Genomic DNA, 23174 nt, shown 5'->3' on the forward strand with positions numbered 1-23174 from the left:
CTCGGCAGCAGGAAAACTGTAATGTAGTTACTAATAAAAACGAGCAGCTACTGAATAGTTTGCAGATGCACACACACGCATTTCTTTATCATACAAGTATCTACATTCCATCCAGTGGAGGATCAGTTTAAACAGCTTACATCAGATAAATACCAGGCTGAAGTGTTAAGATTTTTGGCTTATAGTTGAGATATCACACCTTAAAACTTCTCAGTCTTACCTCGGTCTTATCTCAGCTTCCTACAGCATTACCTCTATATTCTTAAAACATTCTCCAAACCTGGCAATTTCATATGAAAATAAGTGTATTGTAGTGTAGAACTACTCAATATGAACAAACGTGACTGTAGGACTTTTATTTTTTTACAATCGATACAGACTAATTGCACTTTCGGACTAATTCATACGCTGTTATATCATAATTATAATAATACAATACACTTATTTACATACAAAATGGTCTTACATTCATTGGTCTCTTATATTTCGTTTCATGCAAAAATTCATCTTATTTTTTGCAGCATTTTCATAATGAGGATATAATGGTACAGGAATTAGGCAGAATGTGAAAACTGAGATAAGAGGCTAGTAAATAAAAAGCCAGAGTGTTAACTGTATGGAATGTAGACGTTCGTATAATAATATGCGGGAATCCATCTACAAACTATTCATTAGCTACTCGTGTCATTTTTGTCAGCTTTTTAATCCAACTACAGTACAGTTCCCTCTGCTGTTGAGCACTAGTCTGTGTTCGTTCCGTCATGTCAGAGGCAGCTCCAATTTTAAGTGGATTGGAGTGGGTGTGGCTACTTTTCAGGGTACCTCCCACTATATCAGCTGACCAATAGAGATTATAGCTGAATGGCTTCTAAAACTAATAAACAATTTCGATAACTAGACTTTGCTGGTGGATTGTGTTATTTTATTTGATTATTTTCATTATTTTATTTCAGTCTGTTGGCACAAAATGAAGTCCACATAGATTATCTTCCATATACCATCATATCTATCTATCTATCTATCTATCTATCTATCTATCTATCTATCTATCTATCTATATATATATATATATATATATATATATATATATATATATATATATATATATATATATATATATATTCAAAGTAATGTTTATTATACACTTGCATAAATGGTTGCTGTGTACATTCAGAGATGTTAATGCAGTGTGTGTTGTAATTGGGCAGTATGCTATACACTGCAATTACTGATGTCAGGATCATTTTTGTCAAAAAGCTATCCCAGTTGTATAATGTATATGTGAATTATACAATAGGAACTGAAACAAAATAGAATGAAATATAAAGGTTATGTGTGCCAAACTAAACAAGTGCATCAGGAAGCTTCAATCATCAAACGATCTGTGCTGTGAACATACCCAAGTTTACTGAGTTTAGCTTTCACCCTACTGTGTCAAAGCCCTGAAACCTTTTTTCGAAAAACTCAGAGCTGTCAAGCCTGCTTTTCTCCGCTAAACTTGCTTAGCAGCAGTCCTGTGTGAGATTAAGAGTGGCACAGCCCTCTCCATCAGCTCCTCTGGCTTGGATTTACTCTCATAGGGTCGTGCCTTGAAAGTGCTAAAATGTCCTGCATGACAACAACATCTGTTTCTCACAGCAGACTCTGAGCAGAAAGCCCTATCCAGGCTGTGCTCGGCTCATAAGAGAAAACTGCACTATAAAACACATTTTCCTCATAGATCCCATTCGCATTGTTCCTGTGTGGCTTTTGTTCAAAAGTTTCTCCATAAATCAGTAATATCATACCGTTACATTTAGCAAATAATGTGCCTCTTTGCGTCAATACACACTGCATTACTTCTTAATGATGGCTTTAAATCTGCCAGACTGAAACGTCAAGGCTAATCACCATGTATCTCGAGCAGACTCTAAACAATGAAGCACCTCATTCTCATTTCTAGTCCAAGCTTCTCTGTTCGCTCCCTCATGGCCTGTATGTCAAGACCAGAGACCACACACATATTAGAAGGAAGTTTGGAAATGGCTCTCCAAATGGAACATCATTGGCAAAGTCATAAATTTTCCCTGACAAAGCCATCTAACAGCAAGCAATCAATACAGCAATATTCGAGTGGCAGTATAATATATGAGAAAGTCCAGAACAAATGGTGAGTACTCAAAGACTGGCTTTTATAGACATCAATGTAAGGAAGGAAAAAATTCAAATTGCAATCTATTATGATATATCGTTTAAGAAGCATAAAGGTAAAAGCTTAGTTTGAAACCAGCCAACTGCACAGCTCACACAATGGAGCACAAAAGAAATGTTACAAAGGCCACTAATACAGTATGAGCTGCCTAGCATGCATTTAGCACAGAGCTTTGTAGACAGGGCTTTGTGAATAGATTAGTACTACGATTTCTTGCATTTTCTGGAAGTGGAGGCAGATGAAACTGGTCGTTAATAAATGTATCAAGAAATGCACTGGTTATGCTTTAGTAGTGTGTGTTTGATATTGGTAGTTTGTTAGTTAGTCATAAAATTACACTAATTAATAATCAGTTAGGGTGACTTAGTGGTTCGGATGTTTGCCTCCAGGGTTAGGGGTTAGGGGTTCGATTCCTGTCTCTGCCCTGTTTAAATTATATTCCTGTGTGTCACTGGGTTTTTCTGCTTTTCTTACCGAAGTCCAAAGAGTCCAAATGAGTTGTAGGTTGACAGGCAAAGAAGTGTAGGAATGAGCACGTAATTGTGCCATGTGATGAGCCATCACTCCCTCCATGGAGTCCCCCGCCTTGAGCCCCAAGACCCCTGGGAGAGGGCCGAGGCAGTATCGGTCAGATAAATTTTAGAGAAAACGGATGGTATGGATGGAATCATCAGTGTGTGTTCTGTGCACTCTGCGTGATCAGAAGCTGTGTGAAAGTACTTTTGACAGGGTCTAAAACCCCACTCCAGTAGTCCACTACTGTTTTATTACAATAGTTATCGAAAGCTAATACAAAGAACTGAACTGAAATAATCACTATACATATTTTACAATAATATATTATTTAAAAGCTGTGATGGACAAATGTCTCATTCCAAATGTATTCCTGATTCCTGGGATTCCACCCAGATCCACCATATTTCGACCATGATGAATTGAAGATGAAGATAAATGATTTATTTAAAACTGAGACCAATATATACTTTTTGAAACTCTAAATATTCGGTTCAGTCAAGAGCTGCACAATATCGATAGAACTATACCGATTTTTAATTGTTTATTGAATAATCAATCATAGTAAAGATGAACAATTAATAATAATGCCGTTAGTTAAAATCTTTTTATTTGTAACAGCCATGAAGCATGGATATCATTGAACGGTTTTGAATGTGGTAGCATTTCTATGGCGTTCTGTAAAACAGTAATGACCTTTTTTTATTGATATTGACACCTCACTGAGTATAAGAGCTGCTCAGGATGCCAGTGACTATGTGGCAATCTGATTAATAATCTCTGAAAAGAAGAGGGGCTATTAGCCCTGTTTCTGAATTAGGGGTATCCCAAAGCTCTAAGCAAAGACTACTTCATCCTAAAACCAGAAAATGAATTAAACTGCCACCTTGGTAGGTTGGTATCAGTTCTTAAAATGCACTCGAAGATATCGAGGAACCGGTGGGTAGGTTGTTACTAGAATGACAATATGCTGGTGTGTCCTACATTGCATAATATAAGCACACAATCCTACACACAATCACCTCCATTCAAAAACAATAAACAAAAACAATTCCAATAGATGGTATGATGATAAGAACGGCAAATTTAGTTGTTTGAATTCAATAAACAATGAGTGCAAATAAAACCCTTCATTAAAAGCCCATTTTAATATGCCTTGCTTTAAAAACAGTCATTTGAGAAATCAGTTTAATCAGTGTTCTGTAGATAAAGATCCATTATAATGTGGGCATAGCACAAGTGACGTTTCAGTGAGTGAGGATTTCTCATTTGGCAAATATGTTTGTTCTCTATTCCTCCCGTCCTTGTTCTCTTTTGCTGCACCCTTTCCTCGCTCGGGGGGAGGAGCTAAAATGGAAATGAAGTTAAAGCAAGGAAAGAAAACGAAGACGTGCAATTAAAGAAATGAGAATCAGCGGTTGTTTTTCCTCAACAAATATTCTGACATATCCTGCCTCCTGTGCTAGTTCCTGCTTCCAAGCGCCGGGATTTAGCAGCCTGGCAGTGAAAAACAGAGACAGATCTCTAGGAAAAGAAGCTCTGTTTGTGACAGTGATATTTTTCATGGTTTCTACCACGATGTACATGATTTCCTGAATGTTTGATCAGCTGACTGTTCTAATCTAGTTAAACTAAGCTTTCCTGGTCTTGTGATAAATAACAGTATACTTGTTGAGAAAGAAAGCAGCTGCTGAAATCTAGTTTGTAGTGACGGACTGTAGTAATCAGTAGGAAAACTGATATAACAGGCTTTCAATGTCAGTCTTCTGTAGACACTCTGCCTTTCCTCAATCTTTTCCTAATCCCTTCTTCTGCCAGTCCTATTTTTTCAGCCTGCCATCAGTGCATCATCAAGCTGAAAGGCTCCATCTGCTTGGTCTAACAGCGGCGGCTCTTTTTGGAAGTCCTGACTGAAATCAAAAGAGCTCAAATTTGGGGCTTAATTTTTTATTTAATAATTTTTGCTGGAAAGCAGGGCACAAACATGCCAAATGGTGTGTAGATTAGAACTACCGCTGTACTACGAGACAAGACACAGACAAAGAGATGAGGCAACAATTCCAATACATACAATGACTGCAAATGAAAACATGACCAAACCTTATGGGAATTTATGAAAAGGTTATTCAATAACAATCAGTACGATGCATGACTTCAGACCAACGAAAATGACAGGAAATCAACGAACGGTTAACATGTCCCAGTGTAGAACCAAACCAATTCATATTGTAACCGTATGCATAGGCAAATATCAAAGTGTGAGATATTCATTACACAGAACATTCCAGGTCAGTTGTGTCATCTACAGTGATAAAGCTCCCCTGTGTCAAGCTTGAAATCAAACTGTGTATTTGTTTGATCTTTCTCCGTGTTATCTATCCATGTTTACACTCAGCTCGTCTGACAGGACCAAGCTGACACGTGCAAAAATCCCTTCTGAGATAGTCCATTCAAACATCAGGTTCAGGAGCGCTCTTTGTTCTAGGATCAGAAGAGCACCGCCATCATCTCTCTCTCTCTCTCTCTCTCTCTCTCTCTATCTCTTTCTCTCTCTCTAGCTACTTTTTTATTATATCATGCGACTGGGCACTATGACAATAAAATATTAATAGTGGGACGTCACATTGCAATACACCTCACAGTAACAAGTGCCGGACTGGAAGCTGCAACTTTTTCATCCAACTTTTTCATTCATAATATAATATAATATAATATAATATAAAATAATACAACTTTGAAAGTTGGGATCAGAGCGTAGATTCAGCCATCACGCAGCACCACTGGAGCAGAGAGGTTTAAGGGCCTTGCACAAGGGCCCAACAGTGGCAGTTTGGCAGTGCTGGGGCTTCAACCCCATTCCTCTGATAAACAACCCAAAGCCTTAACTGCTTGAGCCACCACTGCTTTATTATAATATAATATAATGTCAGCATAATGTTCAAAAAGCAAAATAAAAATATATATGTCACACGTCACACAGTCATGAGTCCTTTCACAACAAGGTGCCAGAAAGAGAGTTACTGACAATCCAATAATAAATGATATGAAGTTTATTGATATCGCAATATTTAGCATGTGTTTGTGCTTAATCATTCACTAGATCATCTCTTTGAAAGTGTGAATCTGTAAGCTCATTCTGTGACAAAACCCAAACCTATTAGTTTGTGCATTATCTTGTGGTGAATTTTTCACACTGTTCCAGGCCTATTGTCTCTGTTTTGTGTCTCTGTCTCCTCTGGGTATGATAGCAGTGTCTTAGCACTGGCTCTGTTCCGTGTGGGAGTACTTCTCCTCCCCCTCGTGTTGAAAGAGTGTCTCTTCTCTCTTGGCGAGTGCCCTAAAAACAAGCCTCTAATCGCCTTCACGCCCACTCCGCTCATCTCTCTACAACACAGGGGCCGGGCCGCATTAATCAGTTCAAAACACGCATCCTTCCTTCCTCTGCTGTCAGCTGCCACAGGAGCAGAGATCCGAACCCCAGAGATCACAATAATGCAAATAGCGCATAATTATTGACTTTTCCCTCCCAGTGTGTCTTCCATTGCTCCGCGGCCGCTTGCGCGCCACATGCGAATTTGTAATAAGTAAAGGAATTCAAAGCTTTTCTGCGGTTAAAATGAGTTCGGGGACGAGGTAAAAACTAAACTTGAAGTATTTGGGAGGAACTGAAGTGAAGCGGCACAACAGGAGCTGAATGTGGTTAGCCTGGAGCAGCACAGAGTGAGGATGGCACCATCGCAGTATCCTTAGCTTAATCAAATGCTTTAACACACCCTGCAGACTCCCCATCAAAGGCCTGTGAGTGACTGCCTTGCTGTGTACGGAAGAGAAAAGTTTTCTCTGTATAACCCTTGTGCTAGCAAAACCTAATTGAACCATACTGTGCATTTACCTCCTCAACACAAGGGGATGTGTTAGAGTGGAATTAAATGCTGCACATGTATCACAGGCATGCTTTGCTTTCTAAGCATCTGTGTTTGGCTCTGAACATCTGATAACAAGAGCAATCTCGGCCTGCTGCAGCTGGTTAAGCCACCATCAGGGAGAGGCTATTGATCTAGCCATTGTATATTTGTGCCCAGTCTATCACAAAAGCAACAACAAAAGCAACCCTTTCGCGTTGCTTTGTGCCAACAAATTACGACAATAACACTTTAAGCTATATTATCAGCATTGCTCAATGGGAAAAATGAGCTTGCTGTAAGTACTTTAGCAACCGATTAAGTTTTACTATCAGCGTAAGGAGATAATAAGGAGGTGTACTTTGGTACAGTTTTAGTCTGAAACATCAATGTAAGAAACTACAGTTATCCCTGAGCTCTTTGGATGGACACAAAGCTCCAGTACAAACATCGAAATTCACCACATTTGGGAAGTGACATATTCTGTCATATGTCATGGTCCTCAGACAGGGAGGACAATACGATAACAGGATTCATGGCAGAAACAGAATCTGTAATCTCATCCAACGTCCCTTGTCTAACGGCTTGCCTTTGATTTATACGCAATTCACATTGGGTTCACTCCTGGACCTGCTAATGAGAGCAACTGCGCTGACTCGTTACAGATAGTTGTGCCAGTTCGTTTATTCCTTATCAGGAGTTTGTTGATGAGTCTTGGGCAAAGCCATCTTTACTAGTCAGCACAAAAGCTGCCGTGTCTCTCAGTGATAATGGAAAAGAGGCAGAGACTGCGCTTGTTCGCTCGCTCACTCGCTTGCTGCAAAGCTTTTTCACAGCTTCCTTCACTAAGGACAGGCCGCTGGCACAGCTCATGTGTAACCTGTAAAAAACTAAGCAATTCATACAGCTGAGAGATGAAACTACTTTCCACAAGTCCTTTTTTGTCCTCTGGAGGAGAATGGAGAAAAATAAGAGGGAATATATGAAGAGCCTACACCACAGAGGCAGCCATTTTCTTTCATTCATGCTAGACTGGAGTTACACTTGTCCAGCTTTCAAAAATGGACAAAGAACAAAAAGGTTGAAACTTTTTCACACTTTATGTTGAGTTCTTACACAATAACAACAACAACAACTACAGAAAATCCTGGAAATAAACAATAATGGGGGGAAAAGCTGTCTGGTGCTCCAAGCTAATACAAGCTATCCTATCCTAGCTAGTAACTACACTAAAACAAAGTCTGAAAGCAATAAAATGGCCAAAAAAAAGTAATAGTACTAGTTTAAAATGTTCCTGGTCTAGGAAATAAGATGGCCGCTGTTTACCTGACTAGTCCCAGCCTCTGTAATATCTGCTCTGCATAATCAGCCTACCACAGAAGCAACATGAAAATGTAGTCTAGGGATTAGCTTCATTGACAATGCTATCAGCATTCAGTGACTATTTCAGAGCTGAGGTAACTCATTAATCATGCTTCCTCTCCAAATCTGTTCCTTTCATTTGCAGTGGTAGGATAAATCTCTTATCCTTACAGCTTTTTCTTCTGTAACGTGCTACTAACAATCATCCAGGAATATGGAAGTGTAAGTGAAAGGACTAATATAGCTCAATTTCTTTATTGATTTGCAATAAATTATCATGTTTTTATTATTCTAATGTTATCTTTTTTCACAAGGCGATCATATTTGCATTCATTTTAACTCAAAGGTAAACTCAAGGCTTCATGGAATGGTCAGGAAGCCTTGAGATCTTTCAACTTATGAAAACTAGGCTATGTAACTTGCAAATAGAACAACTAGAACAACTACACGCAAAGTGTTGTGTCAGATTACTTGACTTTGGCATCCTCTAAATACTTGTTTCTGCATTTATAGTCTCCATCAATCAAAACCACACGAGTCGCTCTGGGGTTCACAGTATGAATACGAGCAGGCGGAGGTGACAGCGTGTTTAGATGGCACAGAGTAACAAAAAACAAATGGGGGGAAAAAGCATTGTATATTTATTTGTTTGTGTTACCTGTAGTAATTATGCTACAATAAAAGTGCAGCTATTTTCTATAGCCAAAGGCAAAGAGCTGCTTTAAGCCAGGGCAATTTAATAACAGCACAAGCAAAAAGGACTTCTGTGTGGGATGTGATGTAAAAAAGCATGCTCTCTATTGCTTAATTCATTTACAACTCCAAATATTGCACTGTTTCTGATATTTGATTGTGCAGCCCACCTCGTGTTTCATATCCACTATCAGGGAGTGAACGACTGTATTTGTCACGCATAATGCCACGTCCATAAAGCTGCATGACACAAATTTTGATTTCAGCCCGACAGAATGTAACTGCAGTAATTTTCAGCATTCTGATGGGCTGGAATGCCTTAGCTGGATTATGGAAAAAAAAAACATTTTTTTTAAAGCGAACAATATACAGAATGCAGCAAAAGGCACTCGTTCCGTCATATATGCAAATCATTTTAAACCAAAATATTCAAACCTATAAATTAAGTGAGTTTCAGAGGGAAAAATCGTGCCTCCTTAAAATCAAGTCTCTTTAATGTAATCCCTTTCATTACATCGATATTATACTGTAAGTACGTTTGCAGAATCAAGTCTGCTCAGTACCTAGCAACACATCACCAGTAGACTAATAATAGACAAAGTGATGTTTTAGGTTCAGAGCTCGGTTAACTGTTATTCTTTGCGGCTAATGGTAGTGGCTCCAACAGTAGTGTGGTCCGGTGTGGTTTTATGGTGTATGTGTGTGTGTGTGTGTGTGTGTGTGTGTGTGTGTGTGTGTGTGTGTGGGTGTGGTGGCGGCACACGTTCAGGCCCAGAAGGGTGGTTTTGGAGTGTAGCCACTCTAGCAGACCTGCATTGTTCAAAAGAGCCTTCAAATCCATAATAATGAGCTTTCAAATGAGCCTGAGCTAACTCGGCTAATCCTCCATCTGAGGAACAGCTTCAGCCAAAGACTAGCAAGCAAGTAAATAAAAACATGTCGGGCACAAAAAAAAAAAAAAGGCAGAACATAAGCGTGATTAATAGAAACCAAAGTCAGCAGTTCTCTGGTGGCTGCACAAAAGTAATGCCCAGGCCTGAGTGCAACCGTGACTAGTTTTTCTTATTTTTTTCCTCCTCTTTCTTTTTTTCATTCCCCATCGGCGACGTGAGGAATCAGATTTGAACTTGACTCTCTAATGTGGCTTAAATGCTCTAACAGTGTTTTAAAAGAGAGGGAAGATGGGAGTTACTGAGAAACTTTTTCTTCAAAAATGACTCTTACATAGTAAGTTACCTAGTTTACATATACACTAATAAAGCACCATAAGTCTAAAGCCATTTTAATCATTTTATTTTACATAACAGCGTTTTTAAATATACTTAAGATAAGTCCAAAATAAGTACTAGATAAATGTTAATAAGCTATTCTTTACCTTATTTTTATTTTTATTTACTTTACCTTTATTTAATTATTGTAATATATATCATTTTAATTTGACAAAATTTATAATATAAAGCTTACTGTATATTAGCTAAACATTACACTGTGGATTCACTTTTATTCTACTTACCATACATTCGTATATAAAAATGTTCATTCAGTCATTTACAGTAACATTTACATTTTATACAGTTTTTTGATTTTATTAATACATTGTGCTTTTTAACCATTTAGAGTTCTATTCACTGTTGTAGAATATAAAAAACCCAGAATTGCTGTTATCACTTGTGCTTTAACATCTACTATAGAAACAGCCTCAGAATCATTTCCTCACCAGCTTCCTTTTTTAACTGGATGTCATCAATAAAATAAATAAATAAATAAATAAATAAATAAATAAAAACAACAACAACAACAACATACAAACAGCCCAGTAAACGTCTTCTTGTAGAAAGCTTCACCAAATCATGAACAAAACCAAACTCTAACATATAAGAACAACACATTAACATAAACATCTCTGTGGTATCAATGTGCTTAACATACTTACAGTAGCATTAAATAATGTGCTAAAATATATTATATTTTTCTCCAGAATGAAAGAAAGGCTTTAAGATCCTAAGAGCTGCATGTAATAAACAACGTCTCTAATTATACAATGGAAATCTTGCCTCAGAGCTGTCTGTGTCAAATGTGGTACTTTGTAGCCCACCATAACACAACATGTGCCCAGAAGGAAAGTGATGTAAATAACATCCTTTAAAAAAAAAAAAAAAATGACTTCTTATATTGCAAAAATGAAACAAGCAACATTTAGAGAGGAAACATTAAAGGCCTCATGTTACCCACAATACAACCTAATCTGCTAATCGAACCACTGGCCACGGCTTCACTGAGTCTCTGATCATATTTCAAAACCATCTAAATTTAGTTTGGTAAAGGAAAAAATAAATAAAAGGTAACTAACACAGTATATAATACGAAGCACATGTATAAAGAATAAACATTTATCCTGTTTTAATTGGCAAAAAAATAAAGAAACATGCAAAGAAGGAGTATGTCTTGTTTCACTATCATGCTGGAAACACGGACAGCACACTTTTCTAGCACTCGTGTTAGGAAAGAAGGTCGCGCAACTCATTTCATGCAGATTGTGAAATGGCACAAGCAGCCACGGTCCTCCACGAGATCTGCAGAAATCAATTTTCACAATCAGAGCGTTTGAAGGAAAATTCATCTATGCAAAATGCTCGCTCCTTCCAGCTCGTCTCTTTACTGCTCCAAGGTCAGTTCCTGTAACCTCATACCTCTGTGCAGCTGTACAACATGGTGCACTGAATACACTCCGCCAACTTCATGCCATGGACTCAAGATTGTCAGTCGCAAGACTCGGGTGGGCAAGAAGTGAGCGACGGGGCAAGGCAACAGTCTAAATATGGAGCGAGCTTCAATAGCATCGCTCCAAATATCAAAGGCTTCAGGTGGGTGCAGAAGCTGAAGGGGAATAACGTGGTCGTGTGACAAACAAGCCGCTCCAAAGAGCTTCTTTAAATAACACAAATAAGCTTGTCCCCAATTATCATGGGTCTTTTTTCGGAATATGCGAAGGAGTCACGGCAAATGGGCTTTCTGGAAAGACGTGGTTTGTTCAGGACAGTGGAGGGACACACAACATAGCAGCAGAGTACACAAGTACTACACAGAGTAAGCAGAGCACACACAAGGTATAAAAGACAACAGAACTGCAAAGTGCAAAGAGCAACAGAAAGTGTAGACCAAGTGCAATTTGGATAGAAGAACAGATAAAAAGATGTCGCTTGAAGTTTTGTAGCAAACCATGGCTCATAGTAGTACAACAGCATTGTCTCTGAGTGTATAAGACACACACACACACTTAAGGTAATGCTGTCATTTTAAAATGCAGGTGTGTGGTGAAGTTAAAAATGAATGTGGCTGAGTGCTAAAAACAAGACAACAACAAAATCAATGAGGCAAACACAACAAAAATTTGTTTTAACAGAAACCGACACAAGAAGTGAAATAAAGCGACATTGTATAAAGACGTAGACTCGCTGGCACTGCGCTGTAATAGGAACACCTGTCTGTCTGCTCATTCATGCAGTCATCCAATCAGCCAATGGCAGCGGATCAAATCATACACACACATGTCCAGAGCTTTGTTTATATCAGACATCAGAACATGGGGAAATGTGAAGCTTAGTGATCATGAGATCATATAATATGATTGGCCTGTAGCATCTTGCTAACTCAATTTCAGCATTGAATATTGTGTGAATGTACATGTTCTTCTTCCTATTCACCTTTGGGAAATTTTCTCCTCTGCTAAAGAAACTCTTGAGCCTCAAAAGAAGACGTTTTGACCTTATGAGCTCTGTTAAGGGTTAAGATGCTTTGTGAATTAAGATTTTTTATGAATATGGGCCCTGAGCTCCTGAGATTGTCACACCCAACAGTTTATAGCAGAGGTGTCCAATCTTATCCACAAAGGGCCGGTGTGGGTGCAGGTTTTCATTCCAACCAAGCAGAAGCCACACCAGAGTCTACTAAAAGCCAAAAACAACTGATTAAACAGGTGGAATCAGGTGTGGCTTCTGCTTGGTTGGAATGAAAGCCTGCACCCATACCGGCCCTTTGTGGATAAGATTGGACACCGATTGGACTGAAGGTTGCAGGGAATACTGAAGACTGGACAGACTGGACAAAGCATTGTCTGGTCTTAAAATAATTAAATACGGTTTCGTATATCATATGATAAAATAATATAAAGCCAAATTAATTCCAGTGAATGCATTCATTCTAAGCTGCTACTCCTCCATTAGGGTGGGAATTACTGTAAGAACATCTGGATTTGTTCAGAACATCCCACGATCATAGCAAAACACTCATCGCGTCCCATGAGCCTTTCTTCTTAACCTCAATCTATCAGCAGCTCAAAGTTTCCCGCAGGTTCTGAGCCTCAGCTGTGACACCTAACACAGTCGCTGTATGGCACAAGCGCGTTCGCTAAAATTAACCTACTTTACTGTTCTTGCTATATAAAAAAATACAACAAATATAGAAAATAAAATACAATACAGAAATGAGCTTTCTGTTAGGCACGTTGCCTAGACATCAAACATGATTCTCTAATCTTTCTAGGTTTCTCACCCTGTAAGAGATCCCATCTGCTGTGCTACTGTCAATTTGCTCAGACAGCCACAAGCGGCGTGTAAGGATATATCATAGCAGAGCTGCTAATCAACAGCTTTTTCTCACCGAACGGTTCTAGGCGTCGGTTCTCGCTTCATTGTCGTGTGCCTTAAAGCGTGATTACGTGGCCACATTATCCGAGCCACGCCTGCGAGTGGAAAAGATGCTAATGGATAGTGCAGGCTAAATCATGCTGCAATAATGCACACGACCCTTAAGAAGACCTGAGCCTCGCTAATTTTCACCTCACACTCGATTTCATGTGCTCGTAAATCATTTTCTCATGCCGTGGACTCAGAAATAGGATGAGAACCTATAATTAGACTTTTGACTGTAATAGGAAATCTGTGTGAATTTAAAAGGCGAGAAAAGAAGGAAGAGCCTGAGAAAAATGCATTGTTACATGCGATCAGGCATTTTACTTTACCGATCAGGCATTTTACTTTACCAAACTTATGTAATGTTATTAAAACATGAATAAAATCTACACTATTCATTAAATTCATTCAAGTTCACTAACTACATTTTAGCTTGAAAACAAATCATTAAGATCTTTCAGAAATCATATTATTTTGCTTTAACATGTGAATCTATCTTATGCCTGAAGCTCATCCAGGTTATAAAAATAATGTACATTTTATTGTCCCACAACATTCACTCAACCCTGAAAAGCTGTGTGAAATATGAGGGGAAATTCCACCTGATCGCATAAGCCGAATTTCTCTCTTTTTCCCAGAGGTCAAAAAACAGTATTTGTGCCTCTTTTTGTTGTGTCATCTAACAGTAGAAACTTCTGAAGAATATTAAACATTGATATCAGATCCATTTCTAAGATTATCTCAATTGGGTAAAAACATCTCACAACGAAAGCCAACGATGTCCTGACTAAATTTATATCAGACTGTATGTTTATATTGATTAAAAATGTCTAATAATTTGATTTCCTTTCCACAGGCAGAACAGCGCACCAGTCTTCTTTGTACGGCTGCTATTTATTTATTGTTTTTTTTTGTCACATTTGCTTAATATCATATAGCATCTAATCTATTATTAACATGTTTTTAAGGGTTAAATGCATGTTTTCTGAAATGTTAATGTTGAAAAATTATTTTATGTTAATAATTAAGTATTAGTTTTTAATCTAAGCACAGAATGTTACGCTGGTAATCCGAATCATCTCTGAATTCACCGAGGTAAAGTTCTCTAAACAACCTGCTCTAAACAACTCAAATGTAACCATCTGGAATGATTTAGTCCTTGTAAAAGCCTTTTAATTCATGCTTGATTCATCCCCCAATAGGTCAACCATCACTCCTGATGCAGCGTTCTAGTGTAAGCCCTTGCTGAAAGTATGAAGCCGCTCAATGCAACCTCAGATTTCCCAGCTGACTGAGTGAAATGGAAACGGTCCACAGACAAAGATTACATTGATTACAAAGCGTTTACAGTGAGAAGATGGTTACATCTGAACGGACGTCACTCAACTCACACGGCCGCTCCAAAGGAACGCAACAAATCTGCTAAAATAAATGGTTTTAAGAAAGATTCCGGCAGATTTGGTGGAGCTTAACTGTGATAGCGAAACAGTTATACGTGTGAACTGGTGCAGTTTTTGAGTGCAGTCACGGAGTTGGGGATTAGTGACTGAAAACGCTGTGTGTTCTGCTGCTGGTTCGAGTCCGGCTGCGTATCGCCTCGAGCAGCCTTCTTCTACTGGAACATCACTGAGACTCAGAAAGTGACCCAAGCTGAAAGTCACCACTAGCTTGGAACTCTCATTCTGTAAAACATGTGCACTTGTTCATCGCTGTTTGCAAATGTGTACAGAATGTCTTGCAAATGAACCAGAAAATCTGCAAACACCCACCCGGGAACATGTGGTCATGTGATTTTGAGTTTTGGCAGCGTGATTTGGTGTCCTAGATTTCTTCTTTCGCAAAATTCTATCGCTTACTCACACGACTGCAAGTTTGGTCAGTGAGGACGCAAAGATGGCTGCCAAAAGTCACAGAACCAGATGCCCAGATGGAATTCTGCAGTTTTTTCCTTTTCATTTGTAAAATATTTACATTCACAAAGAGTGATTTACATGACAAATAATGCTTTATGTTTACAGATGATTATGCCTGCAGAAACGATTGCAATTATAAAAATATTACCATTACAAAACTCAACATTGGGCCTGAGCATACGTCAGTTTTTATTACTGATATTAACACTAACCAAGAAAAAAAAACTTACATCTTACACATTTAAAACCAAAAAAATCTCTTTTGCTCACAAAATCATGCCTCTATAGCATATACATTATTGTAGTGTACCTTTTCTATCTCTCCACAAAACCTGCTCTTCCCCAACACTGTTATTCAGCAGACCTCCAATGGTCATTATTACCTATTAGCTTGCTAATAGCATTTCAACAAAGAGAGAAGGATTTTGCATGTCAATAAAAGCAGGTGACATATTTGCATTTGAGGAACAAATTAAGGCAGTTGTTTGTTGCTTTGTAACAGTAATGGTTCGCATCTGCAGGTTCATGCTGCTGCTCGTGCTCAGTATTGAGCTGTGAGTATCATCCCAAACTGCACACTACTGGATAGTGTGTGTAAAGTGCACGACATGCACACTGTGTTGTGTAGTTACACTGTATAATAACTGCATCACAATCACATGAACAATCACAATCAGTTCAAATAAATGAGATTTTAATGTCTACAAATCAAAAAATCCTCAAAATATTAAAGTCATGACATGATCATTGTGCTAAATCTATCTCTATTAACATACATCCCTCCCTACACACGCACACACACATCCCTCCTACACAAACAGAGTATGTTAACTAATTGATTGAGTGGTGCATTTACTCACACTTGTTTCTTTGGTAAACACTGTGTTCGGTGTGTGCTGTGAAAATTGGATGCTAATTGCTAAATAACAATGCACGCACTTCTGAAAATATTTGTACATAATTTACATGCTTGCATGAACCAATTCATTTTTAAAATGCAAACTGAGATCTGATATCATTCCACTTACAGCAGTCTTCCAAAGTAGACACAGTTTCTGTTTAAATGAGATATAAATTATATATTAAGAAACACCAAGTTATTGGCTTTGTTAAATAGATATCTAATTATATACATACTCTTATGCAGACAACGTTCATTCTTCTCATTTACACAACTGACCAGCTTAGTAATGCTTGGATTTAAACTCACAACCTTCTGATCAGTAGACCGATCAGTTGACCACTGAGCTACTGCTTAAAAAAATAAAATTAGATCTATAACTTTTACTTAGGTCTTTTACTTTGTTATTGCAACCACAGGGTTCTTTCATCTCAGATGTAATAAATATATGTGTGTGTGTATGTGTGTGTTTGTGTGTGTGTGTGTGTGTGTACAGTATGTATATGTATATGTGTGTACATATATGTGTGGTTTTATGGTGTGTGTGTGTGTGTGTGTGTGTGTGTGTGTGTGTGTGTGTATATTACCTCTGAGATGAAAGAACCCTGTGGTTGCATAACAAAGTAAATGACTTGTTGGTGTACAGTGTTTAAGGAACAAGTAAGCTGGGCAGCTCAGTGGATTTTAATTAACCTGTCATATAGAAAATGTATGTTATTAAGCACCATCTGATTAAACGGTGACAGCCAGAACTCTTCTGCTTGGACGAGTGGAATAAGAAGTGCACTGGACAGTCTGCTTTTCCAGAGACAAACAGCTAAGAGTAGAGTGAGAGATGTAACCTCGGAACCCTAGCTTTGCTAGGTGGTGTGTATAAAATAAATAAACAAATATATAAGTAAGTAAGTAAGTAAATAAATAAATAAATCATGTGAATTTAAATGTAACTTATACTCATTTGATTAAGGTATAAGAAAGACAGAAAGACCGACAGACAAACAGACCGCTAGAAAGACAGGCCACTAGATAGATAGATAGATACATAGATAGATAGATAGATAGACAGACAGACAGACAGACAGACAGACAGACAGACAGACAGACAGATAGATAGATACTTTATTGATCCCGAAGGAAATTTAATTTATTTATTTATTTATTTATTTATTTATTTATGTGCAAAAGAACTCTGTGTATCCTGCCTTGATGCCTGATGACGCCTGAGATAGGCACAGGCTCCCCGTGACCCGAGGTAGTTCGGATAAGCGGTAGATAATGAATGAATGTGCAAAAGACAGACAGACAGACACACAAATAGAAAGATAGATAGATATATAGATAGATAGATAGATAGATAGATAGATAGATAGATAGACAGACAGACAGACAGACAGACCGCTAGATAGACAGACCACTAGATAGATAGATAGATAGATAGACAGATAGACAGACAGACAGACAGACAGACAGATAGATAGATAGATAGATAGATAGATAGATAGATAGATAGATAGATAGATACTTTATTGATCCCGAAGGAAATTTAATTAATTAATTAATTAATTAATTAATTAGTTTATTTATTTATTTGTTTGTTTGTTTGTTTGTTTGTTTGTTTATGTATGTATGTATGTATGTATGTATGTATGTATGTATGTATGTATGTATGTATGTATGTATGTATGCATGTGCAAAAGAACTCCGTCCAGGGTGTATCCTGCCTTGATGCCTGATGACGCCTGAGATAGATAGATAGATAGATAGATAGACAGACAGACAGACAGACAGACAGACCGCTAGATAGACAGACCACTAGATAGATAGATAGATAGATAGATAGACAGACAGACAGACAGACAGACAGACAGACAGACAGACAGACAGACAGACAGATAGATAGATAGATAGATAGATAGATAGATAGATAGATAGATAGATAGATAGATAGATACTTAATTGATCCTGAAGGAAATTCAAAGTCAAGATAAAGCTGCATTACAACATAAATACGAGAACAAACTTTTATCTGAAATTATTTTCTTTCTAGTTTCCAATTCCCATCTACCAGTCAACTCTCTCATATCATGCAACGACTACCAAGCGGGCAGGGTGAAGGGTAAAATGTGCTTCCACTTCCTCTGAGAAACGTGCAGCCAGTCGAGCACATCTTTTCGATCCGCTGCTCACGCTGTACCTCACAGCAGCCTCAGACATACAGATGAACGAGCTATTTACTGTACCATCATCTGCATACATGAGCTCACATGCCTACATGAGCCCCTGATTGGCTAGTGTTGCCGTGATTGATGCAGAAACTGGATGCTCCCAATCAGAGTGCGTATTGGCTGATTATCGCTGGGATTTAAGCTTGTGATCTCCTAAAAACAGGGGCAAATTTCTTTTCATTTGGTCACGTAAAGATCAGATCTAGCTCATAAAAAACACCATAATAATCTAATCCCCAGACAAAATACAAACCCGTTTCCACTATCAGAAAAACCCTAAAACTGTCAGTAGAGTATTTATGCAGCTATTTACAGTTAAGTCCATGTAGCTGAGCAAGTTCTGCGCATTGATGTTGCTGTATCATGTACTGAACCCTTGCTGTGTTCTAGAGTTTCTTGTTGAATTACCCTTTGTCCTTGTTGTATATTACTGATTATGTTTTGACCTTTGTCTGGCTTACTGTTTTGGAACTTGGACTGTTATTTCACCCAGTTTGCCAAGATCTGAAACAAAGCTTGTTGCACATGAATCTTCACTATGCTTCTCATACACTTAGCATCTCAAAATCATTCATTCCTCAATAACAGTATTCCCATAGTAGTGTTGTTTTTCTAAATTCACAATTATTGATAAAGTATGCAAACACTTTTCTCAGCGTGTTCATAGAGTCAGTGGTTGGGACTGACGATCACTGCAGAAAGATGGAAGACCTGAAAAAAACAACATGGATTTACCAGAGACTTGTATGCAGAAGGACTTACATTTATCATAGTTATGCAACTGAGCAAGTGAGGGTTAAGGATCTGACTCAAGGACACACCAGGGGCAGATTGGCACTGCTGGGATTTGAATTTAAAACCTTCCGATCAGTCTCCCATTGTCTTAACCATCAAGCTTAACATTTGCTCTACACTGCGGAATATGAAATGATTTCTGGCATGTATTTCATAGCCTTACATCTTCTACCTGATAAACATTTTTCTGCCATGCCTTTCACTGGCTTTATATATTTACTTTGCACAATGACAATTACAGTTAAGCAACAGGGGTTAAAGGGCCTCACTCAGGGGCCCAGCAGCGGCAGCTTGGTGGACCCGGGGTTTAAACTCACAATCATCCAATCATTCAATCAGTCCAACACCTTAACCACTAAGCTACTACATCCCTCATAAAACTATACAGCAGGTATTGTGCACAAGCAATAGACATTTCATATGTCTGCAGTTTATAATATATTACTGTACATATATTGAGACAATAAGCTTCACTGTAAGAGTCCTTATTATACTGCATGCTGTAGGATATTTTAATTGAAATCAAATCTGTAACTCCAAAACCAGACAATGTTTCTAAAGCAATTCACAGCAGTCTTTCCTGCCCATGTAATTGTACTCATCAGGGCAGAAAACACAAGACCTGATTCTAGTTTCGGCGTTCGTCCTTCAACGCTCGATTTGCATCGTACCATGAGGTAATATACGACATTCACACTTATCATTTCACTTCACTTCCAGTAGTGACACTGCATTACTTATCGTAATCACATGCATCAGCATGAAGACGAGCAACCCCCACCCATTAAAAATCAAGATATTCTGATTGACTCTGTAACATGCAACTTTTCATCTAGATTGCATGCTTCTTCTTTTGCTCTTCTGCCCGGCCCCGAGCCTAATCAGGATCTGCACTTGACATGTTTCACGGAGACACGTTCTCTGTGCACGGTGACCTTCCATGCAAGCAAAGAGACTCATTGGGCCCTTGAGGGTAATTTAGAACCACCGAGCCTCTGCAAGACAGATCCATCATGGCTGCCTAGGCTATTTGGGGCACCTGCCACCTGTTAGCTTTGCTGCATCCCAGTGTACACACAGCCAAAATCATTACTGCCAATCACTGAGACGGGATGAAATTTACAAACAACAACACGAACAGAAACAACAACAAAATCACTGGGATTTAAACAGGACAGCTGAATTCACAAATTCATTCAGCCTTGGGTGGGAGGAGGGTTTAAGAAATATAGAAATCTGTTCTTCGCAGTAAGCCCCGAGCTGCAAACGTCGTGATAGAAATTCTATGCTGGTTCGTTACGCATGGCTACACTGGCCTGGGAAGAAATATCCAAAAACATTTATGAGAGCAGAGGTGGCTGATTCATAATCTTGTCCAGTTTGTTTCATAGTTGTCACAGCATGTGAAGCTCCAGAATAGACAAACTCACAAGCATGTGACTCAGGGTCATTGGCATCACAGTGACAAACAACACGGATGATGCGTAACTATCCAAACAGCCCAGAAATACACACACTTCATCATCAACAAATGCGATTGGTCAGGCAGATATGAATATGTACGAAATAGTCTAAAGGTTTTGTTTATTCCTATAATAAGATTTTTCAATCAAAATGCAAAGTAGGTTGAAAAATTATGATTGCTCCACAACTGGCATAAAAAAGGAGCATTTATGAATGCTTGTTATAACCAAGAGCCGAGCTGAATTATTTTACATGGCTCTTCATTTCCATAAGAGCTCCAGGTTCAAAGCGCAACCAGTTCTAAAGGGAACATTACAATGGAGCTAAATTGTCTTCTTAAAAGCTTGTTGCTGTGGAACACAATACCCAACATGTAGAAAGAGGTGGAGTAGGATGAACACTCACCGTTCTCCGTGTTTTCATGCTCCGTGTCCGTCAGAGTCAGGTTGGAGTTGGCTCTGCTGGACAGACACGAGCTGCGGCCTGACTTGGTGTTTCCTCGGCCCCACAGGCGGACGGCGTGCTCTGGGGACACAATTCCGTCTGTCTCTGTGTCTGCGTCAGAGCCTATGCTGAGTGAGTAGTCACGGTGTGGCATTGCCATGTCTGTGCGGTACGCCAGCATGCGAGGAGCCACAGGGTCACCAAAGGCCAGATCACGCAAGGAAAAATCTGCTCCTGAAAACCAAATTCATGAAAAAGCAAGTGTTACATGGGTACATATATGATTAGGCCTCATGAAGTCCCAAGATTCGATTTGATTCTCACTCTCTTCCTACTTCACATGCCTTACCCATTAGTGTCACTGTTGTTACTGAACATTTCATATTAGTTACTGAAAAGTACAAGAACTGAGAACCAAGAACTGAATATGTTCACATATGTTCATATGTTTGAGGGATAAAACCAAAAAGAGCCAGAAATAACCAGCTCCAGTTGTGTTCCGTGTCATGAACATTTTGGACCTTCATTGAGATGAGACCAACCCTGTGAGGATCCTGAGGCATCTAGGGATGTACCAGATCCAGTTGGACTTTGCTTCATGAAGTATTCAGACATTATAACAGGAGATGCCAACTATATGTGGACAACAACCTCCTCATCAATACACAATTGTCGGATTGTATGTTTATAATCACACCCTCCAGTGGCACCCAAATGAAGATGAGGTTCCCTTTTGAGTCTGGTTCCTCTCAAGGTTTCTTCCTCTTTCATCAAACGGAGGATTTGCTTGACACAGTCACCTCAGACACCTCAGGCTTGTTCATTAGGGATAAATACAAACACATTTAAATATAAGTCTAATATTAATCTTGAATATTTGTTGCATATTAATCTTTGTATAATATTACATTTTTTGTACTTTGTTTCTTATGTTATGTAAAGAAGGGGGCACAGTGGCTTAGTGGTTAGCACGTTCGCCTCACACCTCCAGGGTTGGGGGTTCGATTCCCGCCTCCGCCTTGTGTGTGTGGAGTTTGCATGTTGCCTCGGGGGTTTCCTCCGGGTACTCCGGTTTCCTCCCCCTGTCCAGAGACATGCATGATAGTTGATTGGCATCTCTGGAAAATTGTCCGCAGTGTGTGAGTGAATGAGAGTGTGTGTGCCCTGCGATGGGTTGGCACTCTGTCCAGGGTGTATCCTGCCTTGATGCCCGATGACGCCTGAGATAGGCACAGGCTCCCCGTGGCCCGAGGTAGTTCGGGTGAGTGAGTGAGTGAGTGAGTGAGTGAGTGAGTGAGTGAGTGAGTGAGTGAGTGTTATGTAAAGACAATATTCCATTGCTAAAAGTGCTATACAAATAAATTTGAAGTGAAGTAAATTGAATTGAATTGAACTGAATTGAATTGAAAGAAGACATTACATGATGCCAGGTGTTACATAAAATTCTGTATATTCTGAATAGTCATTAAAGACTTGAGCAAAAACACATAATAGTAAAGAAAAACATGGAGACAGCCTCAAACTCCACTAAAAATAGAAAAATGAAAGTCGTGAATTCCAACACATGCCAATTGCCTCCACAGGCACTACAACATGGAGTACTTGAACTTTGGCAACTTGATGTCTAATTAGCATTTACTTTCCAACAGATTTTTGACACGTTTTATTTCCACCATGCTTTGTGGGTACTTAATATCCTCTTGAACTTCGGAGTCCGAGTACTAAACATGGAGCGATTTAAATCCTGACTAATTTGAAAAGCTCCCATTTTAAAACACCTGCAATTCACTATAGTAATAAAAAAGGAAAGGAAAGGAAAAACAACTCTGCAGCAAAAGAGTATTAATATCGATTGAAGCACATGACATTCTTATGTACAGTATACTGTGGAATAAGAACTGAAACATTAACCACTCAGGCCTGCTGATGGAATTGATCAGATTACTACAATTACTACAAGATTTATTATATTAGTTTTAAAAAGTACCATATGTCTTTTCATCATTTTTACTAGATTACACAAATTCCTTTATGTTTTGTGTCGGTCATTATACTTGTCCTCTCGTCCTTATGTTCTTCT

General features: G+C 38.7%; 1 protein-coding gene across 1 annotated transcript in view; it reads right to left on the bottom strand.

Annotated features, from left to right (window-relative positions):
* tenm4 (teneurin transmembrane protein 4) overlaps positions 1-23174 on the bottom strand; it is a 188289-nt gene that overhangs the window by 115542 nt on the left and 49573 nt on the right. Inside the window, exon 3 of the mRNA XM_060888390.1 lies at positions 21056-21328. Within this exon, the coding sequence (XP_060744373.1) occupies positions 21056-21328 (273 nt within the window). The remainder of the gene's footprint in view (positions 1-21055; positions 21329-23174) is intronic.

Source organism: Tachysurus vachellii, chromosome 15 (genome assembly GCF_030014155.1).
Source record: "Tachysurus vachellii isolate PV-2020 chromosome 15, HZAU_Pvac_v1, whole genome shotgun sequence".
In the NCBI taxonomy this organism is placed as follows: Eukaryota; Metazoa; Chordata; class Actinopteri; order Siluriformes; family Bagridae; genus Tachysurus; species Tachysurus vachellii.